Raw genomic sequence first — 25,754 nt, forward strand, 5'->3', positions numbered from 1 at the left:
TTTTGACAGTAAATTGTTTGTGCAGTTTTACTGAGAGACAATGCAAAAGTATAAAAGCGACCACACATTTTAAACATAACACAATTGAGAATATCAGTTGGAGTTAAATGTTGCGATTCATATTTGCGTGTGTGTTGGAAAGGATAAAATTCCTAGCACAATTGAAAACAGCAAAGTAAAGGATCATGCCGTGCCTGATAATAAGAACGAGGGGAAAAGTGCTATCCATTCCAGGCACATAAGTTTATGTCTGCAAGCTTTTTTTTCTTTTCACAAACAACAGTGGATTGAATAACACATTCCCTGGCTCATTAACCAGTGTACTGCACTGGTATCAAATTTAAAACCATTACTTAATAATTCCTCCTAATCCTTAGTATCAATTACAGTTGTAATTTTGAATGCACTTCAATTTGCGGTCAACTCCACTGGAATTAAGTAGCCTTACTGATTGTGACCCCAAACAAGTATTTCACAGATGTGAAACACAAACTTACATTGAAGACATTTGATGTTTCTCTTACCTTTTTCTCTGAATCTTTCGTCCTTTTGCCATCGTTCAGTTTCTCTCGTAGGTTCTTCTCCCCAAACAGCTTCTTAGCCCACTCGTCCTTCTGTGCATGGAGCCGGTGAGGCTGTGAGGCGATCTCGCCTGCAGCACGGTATCTGTCGGCTGGAATCTTACTCATGGGTGGTGGCAGGGTGCTACAGTTAGCACTGGACCATCCGTCTGTAGACTCTGCATAAGACTCCTGATCACTGCTGTGACCTTGACGCCAATCTCTCAGGACGTGAACTGGCAGCCAACGTTGGCCTGATGCCCCCGTCACCTTCTTGCCATGGGCGGAATAGTGGGAGCGTGTAGGAAGGCCTGACACATCCAGCCGTGAGGAGTTCAGATGCCTGCCAGAAAGCAGAGGTGGGTCCGCGTGGGGATGTGGATGAGGCTGAGGGTGATCTACGAACTGGTCAGGGCGGTAGCCATTACGATGCGAGATTGGTGGTGGCGGTGGTGGTGGAAGACCTCCTAGGACACTTTGGCTACGAGATCCTGGAGGGTTTTCCCATAGTCCCGTGGGAACATGCCGACCAGGGTTTGCACCCAAGTCAACCAAGAGGACTCGGTTGCTTTTCTCCTCCGGCAAGAAGTTGCCAATGCCACTGTCACTGTTGCTGCTTGTGCTGTTGTTCTGCTGAGCATCTAGGTCTCCATCAAGGAATGCTCGAGCTCGCATACCCTCGATAGATTCTCCCATATCGCGGTAGAGCACGGACACAAACTGTAGAAGGGGCTGGGAAGTCGGTGGGAATTCCAAGCATCCACTGGTATCTGGGTCTGGAGTGCAGTCGAAGCCAAAGCGTCGAGCAACACCTTGGTGGATCTTATGATGACAGAGTTCCGGGTCTACAATAAAGACGTGACAAGACGTACGCAACCCTTGCTCCTCCTCACCGTGTCTATGTATGCCGTGGTCGTTTGTGGCCTGCATGGTGACAAGGCCAAAGAAGCGGCGGTCATCTGGACTCACTGCACTGAAAGCTAACTTCTCTGCAGGGTAAGTGGCTAGGACAGCACCTCGGTCGTTGCATAGCTGTACACAATCATGCATGACTTTGAGCAGGACCAATGAGTGCACTTTTTGTTCGGCACGTAGACGTCGCATACAGCCACGAATTGCCTGAAGGCTGTCACTTTCCAGATTAGCACTTGTAGAAGCTAATTCAATGGATCCCAGGTAACCTACAATCATCCCAACGTTGAGTATTCCCGCAGAGTCTGCAGTTTGCAAGAGGGGAAATTCATCTTGCTGTTCAAACATGTCAATGAACACAGAGTCATCATTGAGCACTTTGGCCATCTCCTCTTCAGTGAGCAAGCTGGGATCACTCTGTCGGGTGCCAGTGTTACAGTAAGGAAAGTCTGGCTCTGAGAGAGCCCTTGTTTTGGAAGTAGAGGCACAAGCTACTGCTTTCTCTGAGCTGCTGGATGAATGGCTAGAATTTTCAAAGATCATGTTAAAGATTCCACCAGACTGCATTTCCGCTACAACGCGTTCTGCGCGGTTTATGCCTAGTGTCTTTGAGTCTATCTTTGGCCTTAACCAGTGGCTCTTGTGGTCATGGAACCCCAATTCTTCGTCGCTTGAACATGAATCTAGGTGTGCACTTTTATGACTGCCTTCGGCAACGACCAAGTGTAGGACACCTGTGCAGCGACCAATCAGCTTAACAACATCCTCGTGAGATGCTTTGGACACATTGATGTCGTTCACACTCAGGATCTGATCTCCAGAGCGAAGGCCCACATAGTCAGCCGGACTACCCTTCAGGATGCAATTCAGCAAACATGGAGACTGACCAGAGAGAGTGAAGCCATAGCCTGTTCTTCCCCTTGCAACCTCCACCCCTCTTATGCGTGCAGACGACTGGGCATTCACACGCCTCCTGCCTTGCTCTGATTGTCTGAACATTCTTCTTTTAGTCCCTGTTTCAACCTCTTCTGACAAGGGCTTCACAAATGCAGAGAGATTCATGATATCATCCAGATATCAGAACTCCAGAGCCCCAGTCTAAGGCACTAACGTGGTGCATGCTTACCTTTACAAAGGAGAGAGGGAAAAGTTAATTAATTCACAAATGAATCATCATATTAAGAGAAATTTATATGGAAAATGTGAACAGGTGATTTCAGTTGTTCAATGTAAAAAAAAAAAAAAAAAATGCATTTGAGGTTGATTAAAATATTAAGAGATTCATTAAAACGTTGAGAATTGCGTAACACATTTTTGTAATTCTTAGTCATGATTATAGTGTCAGTCTAGAATAGGCTTTCGTACAGATATAACATTTTTACCCATCCCCTCGCTGTCTGGGTCAATGACAAGACTATTTTTTCTGGATCTATTAAAAAATACATACAAAAAATATGCCATTGATATTGAGAATACTAAAAGAAAATGTCCAGATCAACCTGAATTCACCCCTATATGATTTCACATCTTCCATGATCAACATGTTTTCAATTGTTTATTTTAAATGATTTTTCGTATTTTTAGTGTGGCTTCAATCAGTCATTAAATGTCTAGGTGGTGTGTTATCAAATAAATATATGAAACCAACATAACTAAGTTACAAAGATTTCTATGGAACGTGTTTTCAAAATATAATTTTCATCCTCATTTGGCATTGACCTACATAACTGAATATAATATATGTAAAATATAACAATATAGAACTAACAATATTCTACACGTGAAATCAAAAACATATAAGTTACAATCCTTATCGAATATTTAAAAAAAATAGTTCGCATTTTATAATAATAAACATGCACCAGGAACAACACGCTTAAAAACTGATAGGATACATAAACTCACAAATTTAATAGTGTTTATCTTCGATATTTTTCCTTATTGTTCGCAACTTCGCAAGACTTTCCTAAGTAGACTCCACTCTTGCTAACGGTCCCGCCTTCTTTTCCCCATTGTTGGAATCTGGTTGGAATGCTCACGCGTCAACGTATGTATCCATGACAATGGAGCTGTATCTAGATAGTTCTCATCGTTCATTGGTTTCCACGGCTGTCAATCGTCTCCATAACGACCCAAACCCTGTTCGACAGAGACTCACTCTGACTCTCCCAAACTGACCACAAAATTTATGCTACAGGTGTCCAAAACAACACGAGCGAAAAACTACAAAAAGTTAATCACCGTACACATCTTAATACTTATTAAGTTCCAGATTAATTTAATATTTAATAGCTCTAGAGAGCCGAGCTGCCTCGGTATTGGTTTTCGCGAGGAACAGCTGGGCAGTGAGTAACATCTAACGGTATTGAATTATCGGCATCAGTAGCCAGATACTGACAAGAGTAACGTTAACATCTATTGAGACACAACAACTTGTAAAAATATATAAAACGACAACCTCATATGGATACGCATACAGTTAAATAATAGTATTATTTACCTAAAAAGTCTGGAAGTTTTAATATCCGCAGAAAGCTCATGAATTTCCAATGGCTACATTGCTAACATTAGCCGCCACTTCCCAAAAACTTTCCTGTGAGGAATACATAAATTCCTACAATTACAGTACAGAGAATAATGATGCGTTATAAATCATAGTTATATATTCAGTAATTTAGTGCTCTTACTTGTGACGGATGTGTCCCAACCTGATGTGAAGTTTAATGACATGGTAACCTTAGTGCTGTATAAGGAGTAAACAAAAGGAGAGGGCAGCTGGTGTGTGGACAGCAGAAGCAGGAGGAGGAGGAATCTACATCTCAGAGTTTTTTTTTTTTTTCCTTTTCTTTTCTTCTTTAAGGACAACACCGGTATAGGGCTTTTCCTTTACATGACAATGAATTTAGATGTATAATCAAGTTTATCCTGAAGTTTTATATAAATGCAGGGGTAAAAGAGATATTTGAATGTCATAAAGTAAAAATATCCTCCCAAGTTCAAGCAAGAACAACAATTTAAGGCAATTTAAAAAATAGTTTTTTAATTCTTGAAGTTGTTATTTTGGTCTATAGAAAGTGAATATTGAGATTTTTTGGAAGCCCTTTCCACATAAAACATGAAATGAACAATCTCTCTTGGTCATTCTAAGTTCATTACTAGTAATTACGCTACAGTAAAAGTTTTATTAGCAGTGAATGCTTCCTGTTTAGACACTGCTGTTGACCCAACATAAACATAAATTATGTTAAATTTAACTTTTTCAAAGATTACATTGATAACTCTTAAAATTAGTTCATAGTTACATTACTGACACACACACGCCGGCTTGGGATTCCACCATTCGTTCTGCTCCAAGTTAATAACCTGCACTTTTCAGAGGATTAACAGTGTAAACTTCTACAATCCATTATCAAGCTCATCATAAAACATCTCACCTTGGAGTAGAAAATGTGCAAAGCCTTGCTCTTGGAGTAAACCTATACAAAACATGTTTTTAGAAAAAGAAAAAGAAAGAAAAAAAAAGTAGAATCACAATATTTCAAGGCTCTTCAACTACTTTCATTTAAGGACCAGAGTGAGGAACATATGAAGTAATTATCAAATCTTAGCACTATAATTTGAGAACTAACATAAGCGCCAAATAGCCAACTGTCACTTTATAAAAATAATAAAATAAAAACAAAAAAACAAGATTGTTTCTCCACTTTCCCCCTTAAAGGTAGCTTGTTGTACGGGTTGAAACTCTCTTCACATCCTGATAGCAATAAATAATAGAAGTGGTCCTAATATTTAAAAAAATTACATAGTCTGTGGAAGTCTCAGGACCAAAAAATGTTTGTCCAATCATTGCAATCAGCCCGAATGCAATCATAGGATGTTGTACCTGCCTGTCAACTTATTTATTTGCATACCTCCGCACACCCTGCTCGCGCAGACATCACACGTCATCAGCGCGTTCCATGAGGATATGCAGAGCTGTCGACAGACAGTCACAGAGCGCCGCAAACAAACAGCATCCACCTTACAGTTCCTCCTGAAACACAACAACAAGCTTATGCTGTGTTCACGCCATGTCTTAACCGTTAATACAAGATGGCAACCCATGACATTCAACCCAGAGCCGTTTAACGCTAAAATGAATCTGCAGCAGTCATGTGGTACAATCCAGAGCTCTGCAAGTTTACGTTCATTTTTATCGTATAATATTATGTGCTTTGAGACATGAGGTGCTGACTCTGTTCTGGCTGAGTGTGTTCATGTGTTTTGGAGGAGGTGGGATCTAATGCTTTCAAAGTTAGCTTGCTATGAAAACTCCCATTCAGTGTGAAATACAAAAGTAAAAAACAACAGGCTGGATTTTGCTAGTCACTTGACAAGCCCTGCAATATGTGTACTTTTTTTTTTTTACAATAAACCAAATGGACCACTTAACGTATTTTATTCATTTCTATACTGTAGTATTTTCATGGTTGATGTTAAAACAGTCCATAAAATAAATACATACATTTTTGTCATTTTTTTACCAGCCATAGTTTGCAGAAGTGAGCTAAATATCTGTCAAAAAGGGTATAAGTTTATTTTCTTCTTTTTTTAAAGGTGGCTCTGGTGCAAGACCATCGTGGCATTACTGTGATACTTAAGGGACATACTGCTGCTATCCACTCAACTCCAGCTAAGTTTTAACTTTATGTATATCTCAAATAAAACATAAAAAGCTGAAGTAAACGCTGAACTGAGATCTGACACGATCATTAAAGAGGGGAAATTTTAATAAAAAGGTTAAAAAAATGAAAAATCAGAATTTGCTAGAAATTGACTATTGAAATTGAAATATAATGCAAGGGAAGAAAAATCATTCCCACCTAAGATGCATTATTAACCTCTTAACAGAATTATTAACCTCTTTCTCAAGTGAAGCTTCCTAAGCACACAAACTAAAGATAATATTAGTATTTACTCTCTGATTTTTAAGAAATTGTCAGTGGCGCACTATTAACATTATGATTCTGCAGTATTGTCACATTGGTGGTCTTTGTAAAAGGCATTCCAAGTTAAGATTGAAATTGAAAGATATTCTTCTTTTTGAAATTGAAAGATCAAAAACCAATTTTTTTTTATGGAAATCCACCATTTTGAATGGTTCTACAATCTGTAAAACGGCAAGAAATGATGTAGGCATGGGGCAATGTTGGTGTAAAATGAATGTGCCAATACATTTTAGAGAAGTAAAGGCTTTTCACAGAGGAGTGAAAATATCAAGTATAAATTGCTATTTACATATTCGGCTTCACTAAGTCAAAACAAACATCTTATTGAATCAGAATAAACAGATATCTAATGGACATGACCATCTGTCTGTCTCCATGGTTGCAAATATGCCATAAGTTGTGTGAATTTGCCAAATTCTTCTGTCGTTGGTAGATACCATTACGCGATGTCCGTGTAGACTGAGTCGACTAACAATCAAAAGTCAGCCCTTTTTGTTGTGACATAAAATATTGAGTCAATATTGAAAGCAAACTAAAGCATGCTTTAAGTTAATATACAAGGCATGTTCAGCTGGTCAGCTAGGCTTATATTTACAGTGAAGACTGGGTTATTGCGCATATTCGGTTACAATGACCTTTCACTTGACACCATCTCATGTCCACCGATGGGTGTTGTCATGCACCACAATTTATTCGTTTAATCACAAATATTATTTCTATTACACAAATTGTACATTAATGTAAACACTCTATAGATTAAAATACATACTTCCAGTCATTACACTAGATCAATAATCATATCTTACGTCCTGAGCTTTTAAAAGAAATTTAACAAATAACTGCAGATGTGTTGCAAGGGACACAGTATGTAGATTTGAGCTGTAATTTTCATATGCAGAAACCCTCATCTAAAAACCTCTCTACAGTAACTGCTATGGCTATTTCAAGCCCTGCCCATACAAAAGGGACCTCAGTGATTCACATTTGTGATCTGTTTTTTTTTTTTTTTTTTCTCCATCTTAAAAACAACAAATATAGACAGCTAAATTTTTAGAAGAAAAATAAACTTTGTTTCAGGCAATTCACCCCTCTTACTCAGTAAGTCAAACACATTTTACATTTAAATACACAAAAAATCGTATCATACCAATACGTCTTCCACATTAGAGGGGATATACAAATTCGATTTACAATTCATTTTCGCTTCAAGTGCCAGCAAACACAGAGCAAAGCAATGCATTGCCCATGCAAAAGGAATGATTTTAAACTGAGGGAGTTGTGGGTGTATGAAAGAGTGCGTCTTTCATTTCTAAGGGAGCAGGAGAGTACGGACAGCTGGAGAAGAGGGTAGAGACGGGCATCGTAGAAAATACCCGGATGTACTGATTTTAGCCATCTTGGGACGTCTGCGGACTAAAAGATCTAATCTTGGATCGGTTGAATTCTGGAAGTGCAGGAGATATTTTAACAGTGTTTGCATGATGTCTGTAAGAACATTCAATACAATATGTTCTTCCGTCAGTTTGTTTATAGCTGAAAATTCTCTTCGGATATTACGTTTCTAATGATTGAGACGCGTCGTCAGTTTTGACTGCATTACAAAAAAACTTTTGTGATCAGCCTCACAGTTTTCCCACAGTAACATTCTCTGAAACCAGATAAAGAGCATTTATGCATACAAAATATGGAGAAGACAAGCCTGCATCCATATTGACTTTTGAGATGTTAAGTGACATACCGTGACACCAGGCATATATTGTGATGGTAGTACTACTATTCTTTTTTTAATTACAGATTACTGATGTTCTGGTGCATTGTGGCCACATACTTCAGTGGATCTGCAGTCTTGCTTGGATTGGTTCCACTGTCTCTAATAACAATGAACTATTTGTATTAATGTCCACTGGTTATCACGGACAGCATCATAGCAGCCAATCCCATCCCATACATTGTTGCCATACATGCATCCTGGTGTGTAACGTTCTTATAAATGCGATGTCTTCTGCTCTGATATTATATTACCATTTTTTGATGCCTAATTTGCATTGTAGATACATTATTGTTATTCATATACATGTATTGTTACACATTATTGTTCGGTATCATATGGTCTGTATTATAGTGACGTGTCTTGGTGAATGCTCTGCAAACAGCACAGTAGTTGGTAATACGGACTGCCAGGTGAAGCCACCATCTCAAAGACAGACTGGAAGGCCCTGCGGTCCAACTCCTCATCGATCTGGTGTCGGTAGAAATCCATTGCGACCAGGCAAAAGAGGCTAATGTCCACTGTGTCAGACTTCCCCATGCGACTGATGACATGAGGGAGGCTAAAGGGGAAGGGAGAAGTTAAGGAAAACAAGGATGAAGAGGAAAAGAAAAGGAAAGCAAGGAACAGGAAGTGTGATGTTTCTAGTACAAGGGGTGCACCAATATGCATTTAAGGATACAGGGCAGAGATCCACTGGCTGGTCGAGGCACTGACAAAGAAACAGGACAGGCTCCACATTGCCATGGCGACAGGTGTTCTCTGTGTGAAGTTCGACAGCGAGAGTAGCACCCAATCACGGACCATGGAGGACTGCCCAGTTGCGTGAAGTGTTTGAAATACCTGTTGTTGCAAGAAATACATGCATTAAAGTGGAAATGAAGCGGTCAGTCAAGTTTACATTATTTAGTTAAAGGGATACTCCACTTTTTTCGGAAATATGCTCATTTTACATCTCCCCCAGAGTTAAACAGTTGAGTTTTACCGTTTTAGAATCCATTCAGCCGAACTCCGGGTCTGACGGTACCACTTTTAGCATAGCTTAGCACAGATCATTGATTCTGATGAGTCCAGTAGCATTTCTTTCAAAATGACCAAAGAGTTTCAATATTTTTCCTATTTAAAACTTGACTCTTCTGTAGTTAAACCGTGTACTAAGATCGACGGAAAATGAAAAGTTGCGATTTTCTAAGCCTATATGACTAGGAACTACTCTCATTCCGGCGTAATAATCAAGGAACTGTGCGGCTGTACCATGAGTGCAGCAGGCGTAATGATATGACGCAGCGCCTGAAAATAGGTCTAATAGGTTAGACAAACTTAGTCCCGGTCACGTTGGAAGAAGTTACCGAGCTGGGGACTATTTTCAGGCGCTGCGTCATATCATTACGCCTGCTGCACTCATGGTACAGCCACATAGTTCCTTGATTATTACGCTGGAATGAGAGTAGTTCCTAGTCATATAGGCTTAGAAAATCGCAACTTTTCATTTTCCGTCGATCTTAGTACACGGTTTAACTACAGAAGAGTCAAGTTTTAAATAGGAAAAATATTGAAACTCTTTGGTCATTTTGAAAGAAATGCTACTGGACTCATCAGAATCAATGATCTGTGCTAAGCTATGCTAAAAGTGGTACCGTCAGACCCGGAGTTCGGCTGAATGGATTCTAAAACGGTAAAACTCATCTGTTTAACTCTGGGGGAGTTGTAAAATGAGCTTATTTCCGAAAAAAGTGGAGTATCCCTTTAACTGATTTCCACTTTAAATGACCATATTAAAGTAAGGATAGCTCACAAAGAATGCTTTAACAGCTTTTGTCAATACAATGAAAGTATACGGGTCCAAATCGCCATTGATTTCATTGTATGCACAAAACATGTTTACATTTTTTTTTCTAAATATCATCTATTATGTTCCAAAGAGGAAAGAAAATCATACAGGTTTGGAACAACATGAGAATGAGTGAATTATGACATAATTCTAAGACTAAAGGTGCAGACACATTTACCATTGTTCAGTGTTTTTTTTGCTGGCGAAATCAAGTTATTTCAATAGGAATCTTGAGTGAAGGCAAACAATTTCCCGAAGCAGATTTTACGTGTTTGCCGTGTTGACCACTTAGTTTGAAAGTAGCTCCTGTGTAAGCTGTGCATCATATATCGCTATATTATTGACAATAGACAACTGACCTATTTTACCTGCAAAATTTCACCAAAATGTTGCTAATGTGAATGAATCTTAATAGTTAAACATTTAAGATCACAGAGTATCCAAAGCATAATATAAGATATAAAAAAAAGTGGCACTTGCCTTGTACACAACTGTAGCCATGAATTGTGGGTAAGGCTGCTGATTGGACAGGAACTCCCCGATGACTTTGTTCATGACGTCTTGCAGTGGGAAAAAGTCATCCAGGAACTGAGGAAGGATCCGGGCTACCACTCGTGCCTCACTCGGAAAGCCTTTACGAATCCTGCGGCAAGAATTTTTCACAGACAAATTAGTGGAAAAGTAAAAAAAAAAAACACTGTACCTTCAGGAAAAATGCCTTTTGCATTCAGTTTCTTCAAAAACAGACATATGTACCTGTCAAACAGAACAGATACACGCTCCATTGCGACAATGACTGACTCGCTGTCAGGAGCTGTTGGGTCAGCATCAGCAGGGCGGCCAGGACTTCCCTTCTCCTTCCCTGTAATGTAAATTTATGGACATCAGTAAGAAGAACAGTTCCGTAATGGATCCAATTCAGATTAAACTAGGTTACTACATCTTGACTAAACATCATAAATGTTAATCTTCTTATATAGAATTTTCACTTAGTTTTACAAGAACAAAATTAAACCTCTCGCATAAGACACTTTCTTAAAATCATACTGAGGACTCTGCTGCTATGTGCTTAGTTAGTAGGGTAAGCATCTAAGGTGAGACTGTTCTTAGGGGTTGGTGTTAGTAGGTGAGTCAGGATTAAAGATGAAGCTGAAATGTGTCCTGCCTTCCTCTCCAGCCACACCTGTGTACATGCAGGTGAGCATGAGACCCAGGGCAGCCATGGCACGGTGTGGGCTGGGCATGTTCACACGGTCAACGCTCAGCTTGACCAGTGTCTCCGCGTCCATGCGCGACAGCTGCTCGGACAGAAGCAACCGCTCCATACCCCGCAGGACGCAGTGGTAGATGATGGATGGTGTGGCCTCCTCGCTAGCAGACAGCATCATACAGCACAGCTGGAAATGTAAAGGAGAAACAATAGTAGAGAGAGAAGACTATTATTCTATGTATTCCAAGCTTTGGCAATATTGTATTATTTACAGTCACGCCAATAAAGCAATTTTGAATTTGAGAGAAGACTCAATGACATTTAAGTGTGTCCATGATTTTTTTTTAAAAGGAAAAATCTTTGGTTACACTTTATTTAAAGGTGTCACTGTTACAGTGTAATTGTATATTTAAGTACTGAGTAATATTAAGCAACTACATGTACTTACTATAGGTATAGGGTAGGATTAGGATTTGGTTGAGGGTTAGTTGCATGTAATTATCCATAATTTACTGTTGTTATTATTATGGTAAGTACATGTAACATATGTAACAAGGACACTAAAATAAAGTGTTACCAAATCTTTATAGCTTGAAACATGTCAAGTTTTTATAAATGTACTCTTTGCATTCATGTTGTTTCTTAAATATCATTCAGTCTATAGTAAATTACACCACATGACATTTTACAACCTGAGCTTGCCTTGCCTTGCCAGAAAAAGGGCAAATTATGATGTCAGATTAAGAAAATGTATGTTTTTTTCTGCATGTTGTTCGAACTGTGATTTAATGAAATAGTTTTGTTTTCTAAGAAATCATAATAAGAGTATGCCAAACATCTTAAAGGGGGTCACACAGGGTGAAAAGCACAGTGTCACGTCACGTCGAACACAGTTTTCTATACATCGGCGCCCAGAGGCTATTTAAAATCCTGCTGTGCCACAGAACGCCACCCACAATCTTCCTTTAAATTACATTATATTTCTCCCAAATCATTCTTAATGTACATAATGATTTCACCCTAGGTTGGAAGATTGTGTATTGTACATTTCTCAGCAAAACAGAAGTCCAGAATCAAGACTGATCAAATAATATTAAAACACCAATGATCTTTTTTTCAAATTGTGGCCTCTTCCCACCTGAATGATCCCGGCATTGAACTCAGGCCCTACATCCAGTGGGTAGTTCTCCATCATGTAGAATGCCACGGCGCACATCACCAACACATGCTGCTGGTTGTGTAGATTCACACAGCTGAGAGAGACACACAAACAGTGTTAGGCCCAAACACGCTCATCTATTTTCAGTGAGGCTATCTGATGCTAATTCTAGCCCTGGTCTTTAATGAGGGATCTCAGATCTCAGTAAGACACCATACATTACAGCTAATGAGGAGCTGATGACCATGCAGTGTGCGGGAGTGTGTTGTGATTGCCTATGCTAACCTATTATTGAGTCTCCCAGCATGCCACAGAGACTTTGGCATTAGCTTTGACTGCATGAGGCATAACCTCTTAAGAGAGATTCAAACAGTGTGAAATCTTTCATTCAATGCAGGACGCAAACCATTAACCTCTCATCCCATATTCTCTTAAATGAAACGGCAAACACTAAGAGTTAGTGTAACACTAATGATTGGACTGCCCTCGCCTGCCGCTGGGAGAGGTGTGGTGGAGGGGTTAAAGGTCAAAGCTGGTAATAGGAAGGTTGCTGATTCAGTCCTTGCAAAATGTGAGCTATGAGTCTTCATCATTGGGATTGAGCAGGGATTAAAATGTCTGCTAAAATGACTAGTTATTAGAAGGCCTAGTAGACATCTGTAGGCTTTTTCAGTATTTTCCGCAATTGGTGGAATTATGCATAATTTATTTAAACATGTTAAAATGTGTTATACAGTTAGTTCACCCAAAAATGAAAATGACTTTCGTTCATCTTCGAAACACAAATGATGATATTTTTAATAAACCTTAAATGATTTCGGTCTCTCCACTGAAAGGCCATTCCACCACAAATTAAAGCTTGAAAAAGTTCATAAAAACGTTGAACGTTGAAAACAAATCGAACGTTTTAATCAAAGTCTTCTGAAGAGATAAACCGAATAAACCGCTCGATACATATGGATTAATTCTGATCACTTTATGAAGAGTCAAAGTTTTGTTGTAATGGACTTTTAAAAGGAAGAACAGAAATCTCTTAAGTTTCATAAAAAATATCTTCATTTGTGTTTCAAAGATAACCAAAAGTCTTATAGATTTGGAACGACGTGAGGTTGAGTAATTGATGACAGAATTTTCTTTTTTGGGTGAACTAGCCCTTTAAAATATGTAAACGGTGTACTAATAAAATAATATAGGTATTTTTATTAGGACATTAAAGATCAATTAATTATAATGGTGTAAATTATACTTTTCATTGCACTGTTATAAGAATTCACCTCATCTTTTTTAAGAATAAAGAAAATGAGTCTGGAATCGACTCTTTGAATCGACTAGTGGGCTATTTTAACTTGGACCAGTAAGAAACCATGTCGCAACCACTTGGAACACCTTAGAGAACCACATAGCAACTCCCTGGCAAACATCTGCGACACACTAGCATTGTGGTAGCAACGTTTGCAGTAATTTTTTCTTCAGAAAATGTAAACATCTAGTTTGTACTAACTACTGCCCCGTTGAAGGTTTAAGGTTAGTCAGACCATAAAGTGTGCCAGGTTTTAGTTGTACTCACTGTGCTATGGCTCTAAGGTTAGAGAGCAGGTATTCACTGACAGTAGGGATAAGCTGCCGTGCTGTATCGTCCAGCAGATCGCACTCCAGCACGTATAGAACTCCATGAAGAGCACCGATCCGACTGGGCAGATGAGTGCTGCGCAAGGTGCTCTCCAGCAGACGACACACAGGCTCTGCAATGGCTTTATCCTGACATACCGTAGATACATTAGTCCACACTGTTAAATAGCTGTAACTGCTTATTTATATAGCCAGTGCATCAGAAGTGCATATACACACTCACCATGCCAAGCACTGCGGCTGCTTTGCAGATAGCTGGAACAAGGTACTGGCTGAGGATCTCATCTTCTGGTGGATGGACTTTCTGCAGCTCAGTCAGGGTGGAAAACATCATATCAAACTGATTCCTCTCGGTGAACAGATCAGACACTGCCAGCAGCTTAAACACATAGAGAACATAGATTGTCCTAAGATAAATTCTTAAAACACTTTTTGTCAAAGGCTTTTTTATGAAAGCTTGTTTCCACCACAGAATAAAAAATATAAAAGGTAATTGCGACTTTTTATCTCACAATTCTAACTTGGATAATTCAATGAATCATGCATTTGTCTCTACCCGACTTGATTATTGCAATTCTCTCTATGTAGGAATAAACCAACGATCTATTTCTCGATTTCAAATGGTGCAAAACTCTGCGGCTAGACTTTTGTTGGGTGTACGTAAGCATGAACATATTAACCCAATTTTAATATCTCTTCATTGGCTTCCTGTTCGTTATAGAATCGATTTTAAAAAACCTTTTATTGGTTTTTAATCCTTAAACGGACTGGCAGCACTCATCTGCCCAGTCGGATCGGTGCTCTTCATGGAGTTCTATATGTGCTGGAGTGCGATCTGCTGGACTGGCACCTACTTATTTGTCAAGCCTTTTGTCCATACACAAGCCATTGAGATCTCTCAGATCTTCAGATCACAGGCTGCTGACTGTTCCTAGGGCAAGACTAAAAATGAGAGGGGATCGGGCTTTCTCTGTTATTGCCCCCAAATTGTGGAATAGCCTCCCACTGTGTATTAGAACTGCTCAAACACTCTCTGATTTTAAATCTAAGCTAAAAACGTATCTGTTTTCTTTGGCTTTTAATGTATTATAGTGATTAATATAATCTTTTTTATTGTTTTTGTTTGTTCTTTGTGTGAATGGTGTTATAATTTGTAGTAGTGTAAAGCACTTTTAAACTGTGCTATAGAAATAAACTTGACATTGACATAATTGGGGTCAATTAAATCAAAAGGATTGAGAACACCTGCACTATATAGCATAATGGCTGATGGATCGCTATGAAAACATCTAAGCATGCACTCACCGATCTGACAACCTCACTGATTAGCACAACAGGAGTCTTCCTGCTGCTGGGGCTTCCAGGGAGGATCCACTGGCTGTAGAGCTCCAGGAGGAACTGAGAGCAGGAGTGGATGTCAACCCCTGCACGGTGCTTCCTGGAAAGGGCAAGTAGAAAGACAATGCAGGGTGTGAAGTCTGGAGGATGCTGGTTTTAAGGAGCTTGTTTTGCCAGTAACTCTGTAAGTCTCACCTGGAGTTGATTGGTGATAATGGTGGTGAGGCAGGTGCTGGAGCATCCGTCTCATCTTCCTCATCCTCACCCCACTCCTCCTCCCTCAGAGGGGTGATGTTATTACCCAACCACACTGAGTGAATCGACACCTGCATTGTTGTTGTACATTGTTAGTAACATGCAGATATAACCCTTAAAGGGTAAGTTCACCCAAAAAGGAAAATTCTTCTAAACCCATAAGACTTTCTTCTTTTAAAACCCAAATTAAGATATTTTTCAATATTCTCTTATCATTTTTGTTCATTCATTGAAAGTCCACCCAACCAAAACTTTGACACTTCTAAAAGATTATAAAGACATCGTACAAGTCAAGATACTATCACGTTATATTATTCACACATACACAGTCAAAAGTTTGGAATAATTAAAGAGGCCATATTATGAACTATCCTTTCAATAAATGCTAAATGATGAAGTGAAGTGTTTCAAAGTAGTCAGTTTACTAACTTGACCCAGTTTGTAGTCCATGTTGCCCATCTCCCTCTCTGTGTTAATCTGCAGCAGGAGTTTCTCATGGCTGATGAGGGTGCCTGAATATGCAGATATACACGCATACGCAAACGTCATAAATACAACAAAAAATACATTTTGCATCTCAACAGGATCTTTAGCTGACCACTTACCTGCCGTTGAAGATGATAAAGAGGGCACAGGGTCCCAGGCTTGATAGGGGAAGTGTGTGGCAATGTTGTCTCTCTTTGACACCATGGCTTGAATCTCACGCTCAACCATACCTCTAATCACACTCAGCTTACGACCAAACCTGCAAAACACCCAGACTTCTTATCCACTTCTAAACCTAGAAGAACAAGCACGATATAATAAATGTGTACATACCTGGTGTCCAGAGCTTTAAGGATTTTGTTGCGGGGTTGCTGTTCAAGGCAGCTAACGGCTGGATTTCCTGCTGTGGGCAGAGTCATGGCACTCAGCACTAGAGAGGTGATGGCCTGAACCGCCAGTACATTTATCTGAGTCCTCTCCAGATCCTCCTGCGCCACAAACAGACACGTCTCATCTGTCACACACAGTCTCCAAAACCTGGACGAGTGCTTCCAGTCTTTTTGGCAAAAATTCAATGATTTACCTCTTGCTGGGTTTCCTCCTCTTGGTCCATCGTGATTGGCTGAGTGACCAGCACCCCCAAAAGAGTGGCCCACGTCTCCTCAAACTGTGTCCGACTACTCCAGCCTGCAAGGAGACCGCAAGAGCAAATCAAGCGGTTCAATAATCATGTACTATACAAAAGGCTGGACTATACATGAGGTTTGCCTGATGTCAACACACAGTGATAGATCATAAAGCATAATTTTCATCTAACTTTTGTTAAATAACTGAAGGAAAAACCTAGCCAACTAATTTCATATCGTTAGCCTCATAGCATAATTGCCTAAGTCATATTTCAATTTCTTTGGAAAACAAGAAAAAACTAAAAATGACTTAGGCAATTATGCTATGAGGCTTCATATTAATCACTATATGAATTTCTAATATTAAAATGCATAAAGAGTTTCATAAATGTATCTATCTATCTAATATATATACACACACACACACACACACACACGTCACATGTGTGTGTATATAATAATAAATGCTGCTCTTTTTTTTACTTTTTATTCATCAAAGAATCCTGAAAAAAGTATCACAGGTTATAAAAAAATATTAAGCAGCATTACTGTTTCCAACATTGACAATTCAGCATATTAGAATGATTTCTGAAGGATCACGTGACACTGAAGACTGGAGTAATGGCTGATGAAAATTCAGCTTTGCATCAGAGAAATAAACAATATTTTAAAGTATATTCAAATAGAATTTTTTTGTTTTAAATTGTAATAATATTTCACAATATTACGGTTTTGTTTTCTGTATTTTTAATACAAATAAATGCAGGCTTGATGAGCATAAGATACTCTTTTTTTTTTTAACATTAAAAATAGTAATTTTCCAAACTTTTGACCGGTAAAGTATATATTTAATTTTTCCTCTGCATCTGCTTCCCAAATTCTGTAAGGTAACTCAAAATCCCATTTCATGACTACTTTTAGACAATAGACAAACAACTCTGAAATGAGTCTCTCATGTCATACCCAGAGTGTTAATGCGGTAGAGGAACTCTCTGAAGACATCTTTCTCCTGCAGGAACTCCACAGGGATCTCTGGCAATGCTGTGCCAAAATCTCCACTCGGCCTGGGGGACCAGCCCAGCTTCCAGACCTGTTCATTCAAACACATGAATATTTTCATACAGTTTTAGACACACTTGCACACAATGTATGAATACACACTCAATCACTCTCTCACCAGTGGTGGGATTCGGGTGTAGCTGTTCACAAGGGGAAGCCTGGCCAGGCTGATGATGACGTTCTGTAGGGTGGGCGTTAGGAATGCTGGGATGTTCTTGTTTCTATGGTGACCCAGAGCCAACACACTCTGTAGACCTTCAACCAGCTCAGCCATGATCTCACAACACCGCCATTCACGCTGGTCTGAAAATTACAGAATCATTAACGCTTGTTGTTGTGTTCATCATCGATGTGTGTAACGTGTGCATTGACTCACTGTCTGCAGAGTCCAACTGGTCTTCTGACTGCTCTGTGTTTGAAGTTTTCCGCTCCGGCCTCAGAAGTTGGTCACCAGGACCAACAGAGACTGCGTAACACACACACATAATCATAATTACAAGATTAATATAAATTTCAATTGCATTTTTATTAGGTTTAAGTTGAGCTGCACGATTATGGATAAATTGAGATTCGCCTTTTTTTTCTTTTTTTTTTTATAGAGATCACAATTTTCTAAACAAAAAAAACTAAACAAAATAACATGTAATTTAGGTTCTGACAAAATGTCAATTGCTGCAGTATTTAAAATGTTTAATTAATATTAATGAAATATAAAAAAAAAATAATAATAATAACTGGATGAATCAGCCTTTTTGAACAAATCTCTTGAAACAATGATTCAATGACAAATAATTTTTTTAACACTTGTCGCCATCTACTGTCGTCTTTCGTCTGTCGCAAGTCACTTTCCAAAGATGATTTGCTCTATTTTTGATCATTTCCGTAGACATCAGTGTTTATATCCCAAATATACATTTTCATCCCAGTACTTCTGTGATAAGTACTGAATTGAATAAGATTTGAATCTTTACAACACAGAAATAACGAAACGGTGTGCTTGAAAAGACAGTTTATGAAAGACTGTTTTATTTCATACCTATACCTGATAACGCCATTCTCTGGGTCAGCGGCAATGGAGATTTGAATGTTCTGGTGTGATTTTGTCAAAGGTTTAATAGACACAGGCGAATCGCTGTCATTTGTTTTACCAATCGGCAATCTTTTATTTAGAAGGCAAGACTTATTGCACGTTGCACTTTCTCCCATTCATAAATAATATGAATGCACTATCTTTGTATATCGTAGTCTTTGGCTGCGCTCCCTAGAGCTTTGTAACACAAACCTGCATGGATGAGGAGCTGTATACATTGGATGATTGAGCAGGTGTGTGTGAGGTAGGAGTGAGAGGCAAAGTGTGTCCACACCGCCGGCTGCTGGAGAGCCAGACACAGACACGACAGACTCATCTGCATGTCCACACTCAGAGGCAGCTGATCCTGCAGCAAACGCCAAACCACCACCTACAGAGACAGAAAGAGAAACATGAGCTGAGTGGTATTTACAGATATGCCGCTAAAACTTTCTAAAATATTACCATTTTACCATCTTTCAATCAATGTCAATATATCACAAAGGTCGATCTATCAGCTGATATTTTTTACTTATCAGCCAATACGTTTTTTTTTTTTTGGGGGTCAATAATGGACTTTTATTTTGACAGCACTGAGAAAAGCATCGCCTGAGTGCAGTCACCCCAGAGCTCCCATGGACCCATTTCTGGGGTTCTCAGAAGCGAAAGTCGTCATACTTGGGAAAATTCTATAGTGGTGAATGGGAGACGACAGCAAATATAATTTTTGCGTTCCCATTTGCTCCAATAACAAAAGAAAAACAATCTACGATAGACTTTCTATGACTCTACAAACGAGGGAAAAATTAGCGATAGATTTATAATGTTGGTCAGAACAGGAGAACGATGTCAAATTTGCCGTCACCCCCTCAGCCATTATATTAGAAACACTAATTTAAATATGTAATTTAATGTCAAGGTAATATAACAAAAAGTATAGTGTAATAAATGTACATTAAATTAAATATAATAAAAACTTTGCTAGATTCATTCTCCCTCTACATTAGTTTACGGACTCTGTCTATTCCTAGCGTACACAGACTTACCAGATAACTGAGTGCGCTGTTAGTGGACAGTGTTTTTAACAATTTCTTTATTTGTAAGAAAAATTACAATAATACTATTACAGGATTACATAAGAAGACATACATGTATATATTTGTTTATTGTTATTTATGAATTCCATTCATTTTCAAATTACTTATTTCAAGTTTAGTAAATATAACTTACATAGCAGCGCCATGTGTTATTTACTATCTTTAAATTAAGTATTGTGATACCATATAGGCCCGAATCGACTTTGTATTGGCAATGGGCCATCCCACTCTCCAAGATATTGACATCTGCCATCAAATGATCCATATCGGTCAACTACTAGAATGTTCCCTATAAAATCATTTTATTTGGGAAGGATGCATCAGTCTTACCTCTATAGCGAGGGTGCTGAAGGTGGTAATAAGTGTCTCTCTGTCTTTGGGAATGTGTAGTGAGGATGGCAATTTGGACAGAGACAGCAGGTACTGACTCAACACGCCACACAGACTCAACACTGTCTGATAAAACCCAGGCTCACCTGCAACACACACATAAACACATGCAATGACTGTGTGTTCATTACAACTTCACCATAATTTACAGCACAAAGGATAATTTCCATGTACTTACACCTACGAAAGTTTAGACATACCTACTCGTTATTTATTATTACTATTTTCACTATGCTGGAATAATAACAATAACGCCATCAAAACCATGAGATAACACAAATAGAAGAATGGGAATTTTGCAGTAACCACAGCAATGCTAAACAAAATAACCCTTGTCTTGATTACAGTACCGTAGACATTTGTATGTTGATCAGCACCACCTAACGTACAGGAGGGGATTTGCTTGTCATTTAGTTGAGGGTTTCCCAAACAGGGGTTCATGAGGGAATTGCTGGGGGTTTGGTTAATATTTAATTGAAGTGAATGTAAAATGAAAACAAATAAAATAATAAAATCTGAAATCGCGATATAGCTTAGTGCAATAATCATATCAAAGGCTGTGATTTAAATAAGCATTCTGTTGTGCTACATGTTTCAGAGTGAAGCGTGGCGCTGTGTTCATTTACACGCAAGCACCTCGTGATTTTGTGTTTTCTGTGAGTGGTAATGCAATGTGTAATAGCTTAACTTTATTTACACATTTGTATAATTTTCAACACTTTTGTGTCATTAAAATATTAATTTGAAAGAAACCCTGATTAAGCCAAACTAATACTTTTTTTGTGTGTGAACAGGCATTTAATTTGCAGAAAATAAGCTTAATTCTGATTTTGACTCACCGTATACTTGATTAAGCTTCTGCAAGTAGTCCGCGCACGTCTTAGCGGAGGGAAGGAGGGGCTGATGAGGCGAGGGGAGGAGCTCTACGACACCAGCCAATCTCTCAAAGGCCACCTCTTGAGCAGTGTCAAATAAAACCACCCCATGATCCTTACATACCCTCTGTACCCCAACACTCAGACATGATGCCAGCAGACACAGGTTGAAGTCCTGCAAATACAATAATACAACATCAGTGTCTGTTTGAGTTTAAAAAAAATAAGAGATATGCATGTTTTTGGCCTTTACCTTGCAGGTCATGATTGTGTTTAGGTCAGATTGGGGAAGTTTTGTCAGCAGCTCAGTAGTTTCATACAGAGCTCCTTCACCTCTCAAACAACACTGAGATTTCACCAGAGCAACATACCACTCCTGCAACACACACACACAATAGCAATAATGTTATGTTTTAGCTAAGATGTTTCCAGCTTACAACCACCGTTGTAAGTCATACCTTATTGGGTTCCACTTTTTCAGGGGGAGGGGGCGGGTCCCCATCCAGTGGGTGTGTGGTAATGGGGGCGACAGGGCTTGTGGTATCTTCAGCAACTGTGGCTCTGAACCTGTCCAGCAGGGAGAAGAACCGCTGATGCCTGACATAAGAGAGAGACAATCATTTTAAAAAGCAGGATTGGGAGATTTTCATAAACAGCGACAAAACAAACAGATCGATGAGACCGGAAACGGCAAGCCGCCTTACCTTTGCGCAAGGCCACTGGTCTGCAGGTACTGCTGAATCCTGTCCAGCTCCTCCAGTGGTAGTTGAGCGATACTATTCTACAGTAGGAAGAGAAAACATAATTCTCAATAATCATTTAGTGCAGTGATTTTCTCAATCAGGGGTGGTTTCATCATCTCAAACGCAAGATGGTTTAAATGGATAGTTCACTCAAAAATTGTCATAATTTACTAACCCTCAAGTTGTTCCAAACCTGTATGAATTTCTTTCTGCTGCTGAACACAAAAGAAGATATTCTGAAGGATGTCGGTAAACACTGACTTCCATAGCATTTTTTTTTCCATACTGTGGAAGTCAATGGGGGCCATCAACTGTTTGATTACCCATATTTTTCAAAATATCATCTTTTGTGTTCAGCAGAACAAAGAAATTCATACAGGTTTGGAACAACATAAGGATGAGTAAATAATGACAATTGTTTTGGGTGAACTAACCCTTTAAACCATTGTAATCACAATTGTTATTGGATATTCTGGAATTCTGGATTTTAAAATCACACAATTATACATAGTTATTTGAATTATTCATTATTTTATTTAAGTAATTCATTTATATTATTATAAATTTAATTCATAATATTTATATAAGTAATTAAACTAAATTAAACTGCTTCTAGTTTCTGTAAATAGAAAAGTCTGAAAATAAGTAGCTTTGTCATTACAGCATTAGTACCAGAAATATATTTGGGGCAATGTCTTTGACAATGAGGGGCCTCAGAGTCAGAACGGTTAATAAACTTTAATTTAGTGGTATTTGATCAAGTTAGACAAAAGAATATATCTTGATTCTAACTAAAAGATTACTAGGAAGAAACTGGATCCTAAAAACAATAATTTAGGAGTCAAATTACTCTAGTTGCCATAGTACAAAATCGCTCAATATAGATGGTTGTTCACTCGTCAATTCTCTCAGTCTATTACAGTGGTAGACGATCCACTGGGAGATGTATCAAACTCTTTCATTTTAATTCGATTTAGTTTTTGTGTTTCAGTTGCATTGATTTTAGGTTTATTTATTAACAGTTTATTACAACGAATGGCACAGAAAGTGAAATAAACTGGTAGTGAGTCATTATTGTGTGTGTGGAAGTGTTTTACCTGCAGGGTCTCGGCAAGCAGCATCTCCACACGTCTGCAGGCGAGTGTGTCCACCATGCGAGCCAGCACACGGAACGGCGTGTTGAGTAGTTTGTCTACGTATAGCATGAGCAGAGCCCCAGACTGGCTTAGATGAATGCCCTCCAGACACTGCAGGGTCTTCTTCAGCATCACCGGCTGCACATTTACACATTTAATACATAAGTGGCTGAAAAGATAAGCACAGCATGAAATGAAAAAGAAGCGGTGAGTGTGCATATACATACAGTAGAAAGGTTGTCGCAGCGTGATTGTATGGCCTGTATGAAGAGTCCGCTGGCTGCTGAATTTCGGTGCACAGCACTGATGAGATCCTGCACTGGAGGCTCATGGGAAAGACTGATCAGATCGCTCACATGATTCACCGTCAGCCACGTCAGATGCTCAGAGTCATGCAGGTTCTGACACTGAGAGGATAAAATACAAAGATGACAATTTTGTATGGTTGGCAAACAGATAGTATGTATAATATATGGTACCACATAGTTTTATTTTTTTATTATCAGTGTCAGGCGATATTGGATATATATTGGCCGGGACAATCACTTAAAGTTCATTTTTAAAATAAATAATAATGTATAAATACTTAAATATAAATGTAATACTATATATAGAAAAATCTCAAAATAATATTTTTTTTTAATTAGAAAGAGTTAGTGTATAAATTCACCTCTACCTTGAGTGTGTTTTTAGTTTTTAATTTATTTGTTCAAAAGTTTGTGGTCAGTTTTTTTGTTTTGTTTTTAAATAAGTCTCTTATGCTCACCAAAATAAAAAGTACAGTAATGCTGTGAAATATTATTACAATTTAATATAAAAGTTTTTATATATATATATATATATATATATATATATATATATATATATATATATATATATATATATATAAATAAATGTAATTTATTTCTGTGATAGGATTGTTGAATTTTCAGCAGGCATTACTTAGTTTCACATGATCCTTCAGAAATCCTTCTATTATGCTAATATATCTTTTTTTTTTCTTTTATTATCAATGTTGAAAACATTTTTGCTTAAAGGAACACTCCACCGTTTTTTGAAATAGGGCTTATTCACCTTCTTTCCTACATTTAGATAGGTGGGCAAATGCATTTTTGTCTCAGTGCATGCATTGTTTTAGTTTGACAGGGTCGGCCCTAGCTTAGCTTAGCATAATGAATGGAATCCTTTGTTGCCAGCTAGCATGTCATGAGTAAAAGTAATATATAAAATAAAAAAACCCCACCTAATTATTTCTTGTGGCCTGCGTATTCACAACAAGTACAAATAGTGATGCAGATTAACACTAGGCGATTTCCTATGCAGATATTGACTTGGGACTATATTAGGGGGAAGCACAGGCGAAGCACTGCTACTTGGGTGCAGAGATATCACGCCCAAGTAGCAGTGCTTCGCCTGTGCTTCCCCCTAATATAGTCCTTAATATATAAGTCAATATCTTCCTAGGAAATCGCCTAGTGTTAATCTGCATCACTATTTGTACTCGTTGTGAATACGCAGGCCACAAGAAGTAATTAGGTTTTTTTTATTTATTTTTTTATCACTTTTACTCAGGACATGCTAGCTGGCAACAAAGGATTCCATTCATTATGCTAAGCTAAGCTAGCGCTGACCCTGTCAAACTAAAACAATGCATGCACTGAGACAAAAATGCATTTGCCCACCTATCTAAATGTAGGAAAGAAGGTGAATAAGCCCTATTTCAAAAAACGGTGGAGTGTTCCTTTAATATTATGTGAAAACCATGATTGTTTTTTTACTTAGGATTCTTTAATCAACAGAAGTTTTAAAAAAGCATTTATTTGAAATAGAAATCTTTCTGTAACATTACAAATACCTTTACTGTCACTTTTGAACAATTCAATGTGTCTTTGTAGAGAAAAATATGTTAAAAACAGAAATGTGGGTTCTTGGGGGTGCTACCAAGGTGGCTTCAGAGTTAACAAATATGTTCAAAAATAATCTTTAGAAGTGTGCAGTTTAGTGCTAATTAACATTTTGTTTTATTAACAGGTAATTAACCGGTTTATCAGTATTAGTGGCCCGGCAAGGCTAGGGGATGGAGCCGTTATGGTAAGTAAAATAAAACTCCTTAGGAGCTCGGACACAGCTTTAAAATAGCTTGAGAAATCTCACCACATAGTCACAGAAGAGGATAAGGGCTCCTCGTCGGACAATCTCTCGGTTACACACAGCAAGCTTCCCCTCTGGCCTCTCCTCCTCTCCAGATGAGTGCGGGCTCAGCAGCTTAGTGCTGGATAGACTGTTCCTCCTAATGGAGTAATGAAAACATGATTTGATTTATTTGCCTCTCACACCGTGTCCTAACCAGAAGTGACAACACCGTGACGTGATAAAAGGTATCTTTTCCATGTTAATCAGAGTTTTTGTCCTAACCAGATACACTACGAGCAACAGGGGATTCTATTTTAAAAATGATATCTATTTATGCGACTTTATGGCTGGAACAACAACATACAAAGTATGACCATGTTAATCTCAGGTACTGTTTATGTGATTTATTACATTTAATATGAGTAATGTGACTTTTATAGCCATATGGAGAGTGACAATGAATAATTCACCTCAGATATTAAAAATGTAT

At 38.5% G+C, this 25,754-nt stretch overlaps 2 protein-coding genes across 8 annotated transcripts in view; both read right to left on the reverse strand.

The window, feature by feature from the left end:
- rgs12b (regulator of G protein signaling 12b) overlaps positions 1-4,282 on the reverse strand; it is a 46,372-nt gene extending 42,090 nt beyond the window's left edge. For 2 of the 4 annotated variants that reach the window (XR_014625504.1, XM_084390101.1), the window contains exons 1-2: positions 4,160-4,256; positions 525-2,598 (exon numbers count right to left, since the gene is read on the reverse strand). Coding sequence is in view for 3 of the 4 variants with exons in the window: in XM_084390101.1 (XP_084246227.1) it covers positions 525-2,534 (2,010 nt within the window). In the remaining variant the exon portion in view is untranslated. Of the gene's footprint in view, positions 1-524; positions 2,599-3,972; positions 3,996-4,159 lie in introns of those variants that run through there. The other 2 variants (XM_084390103.1, XM_084390102.1) reach the window with 2 other exon arrangements.
- Positions 4,283-7,113: 2,831 nt separating this feature from the next.
- Positions 7,114-25,754, reverse strand: part of htt (huntingtin) — a 48,202-nt gene continuing 29,561 nt past the window's right edge. For 3 of the 4 annotated variants that reach the window (XM_084402017.1, XM_084402016.1, XM_084402019.1), the window contains 26 exons: positions 25,286-25,421; positions 23,359-23,538; positions 23,093-23,269; positions 21,957-22,033; positions 21,711-21,849; positions 21,506-21,628; positions 21,217-21,427; positions 20,318-20,463; positions 19,104-19,281; positions 18,198-18,287; positions 17,940-18,124; positions 17,726-17,852; positions 16,720-16,823; positions 16,470-16,624; positions 16,256-16,395; positions 16,080-16,162; positions 15,591-15,721; positions 15,363-15,495; positions 14,281-14,436; positions 13,996-14,186; positions 12,408-12,522; positions 11,225-11,456; positions 10,816-10,921; positions 10,540-10,702; positions 8,911-9,071; positions 7,114-8,790 (listed from right to left, as the gene is read on the reverse strand). In XM_084402017.1, the coding sequence (XP_084258143.1) occupies positions 8,577-8,790; positions 8,911-9,071; positions 10,540-10,702; positions 10,816-10,921; positions 11,225-11,456; positions 12,408-12,522; positions 13,996-14,186; positions 14,281-14,436; positions 15,363-15,495; positions 15,591-15,721; positions 16,080-16,162; positions 16,256-16,395; positions 16,470-16,624; positions 16,720-16,823; positions 17,726-17,852; positions 17,940-18,124; positions 18,198-18,287; positions 19,104-19,281; positions 20,318-20,463; positions 21,217-21,427; positions 21,506-21,628; positions 21,711-21,849; positions 21,957-22,033; positions 23,093-23,269; positions 23,359-23,538; positions 25,286-25,421 (3,853 nt within the window). In that variant the 3' untranslated portion in view covers positions 7,114-8,576. The remainder of the gene's footprint in view (positions 8,791-8,910; positions 9,072-10,539; positions 10,703-10,815; positions 10,922-11,224; positions 11,457-12,407; positions 12,523-13,995; positions 14,187-14,280; positions 14,437-15,362; positions 15,496-15,590; positions 15,722-16,079; positions 16,163-16,255; positions 16,396-16,469; positions 16,625-16,719; positions 16,824-17,725; positions 17,853-17,939; positions 18,125-18,197; positions 18,288-19,103; positions 19,282-20,317; positions 20,464-21,216; positions 21,428-21,505; positions 21,629-21,710; positions 21,850-21,956; positions 22,034-23,092; positions 23,270-23,358; positions 23,539-25,285; positions 25,422-25,754) is intronic. The other variant, XM_084402018.1, reaches the window with a different exon arrangement.

Source organism: Rutilus rutilus, assembly GCF_951802725.1.
Source record: "Rutilus rutilus genome assembly, chromosome: 2".
In the NCBI taxonomy this organism is placed as follows: Eukaryota; Metazoa; Chordata; class Actinopteri; order Cypriniformes; family Leuciscidae; genus Rutilus; species Rutilus rutilus.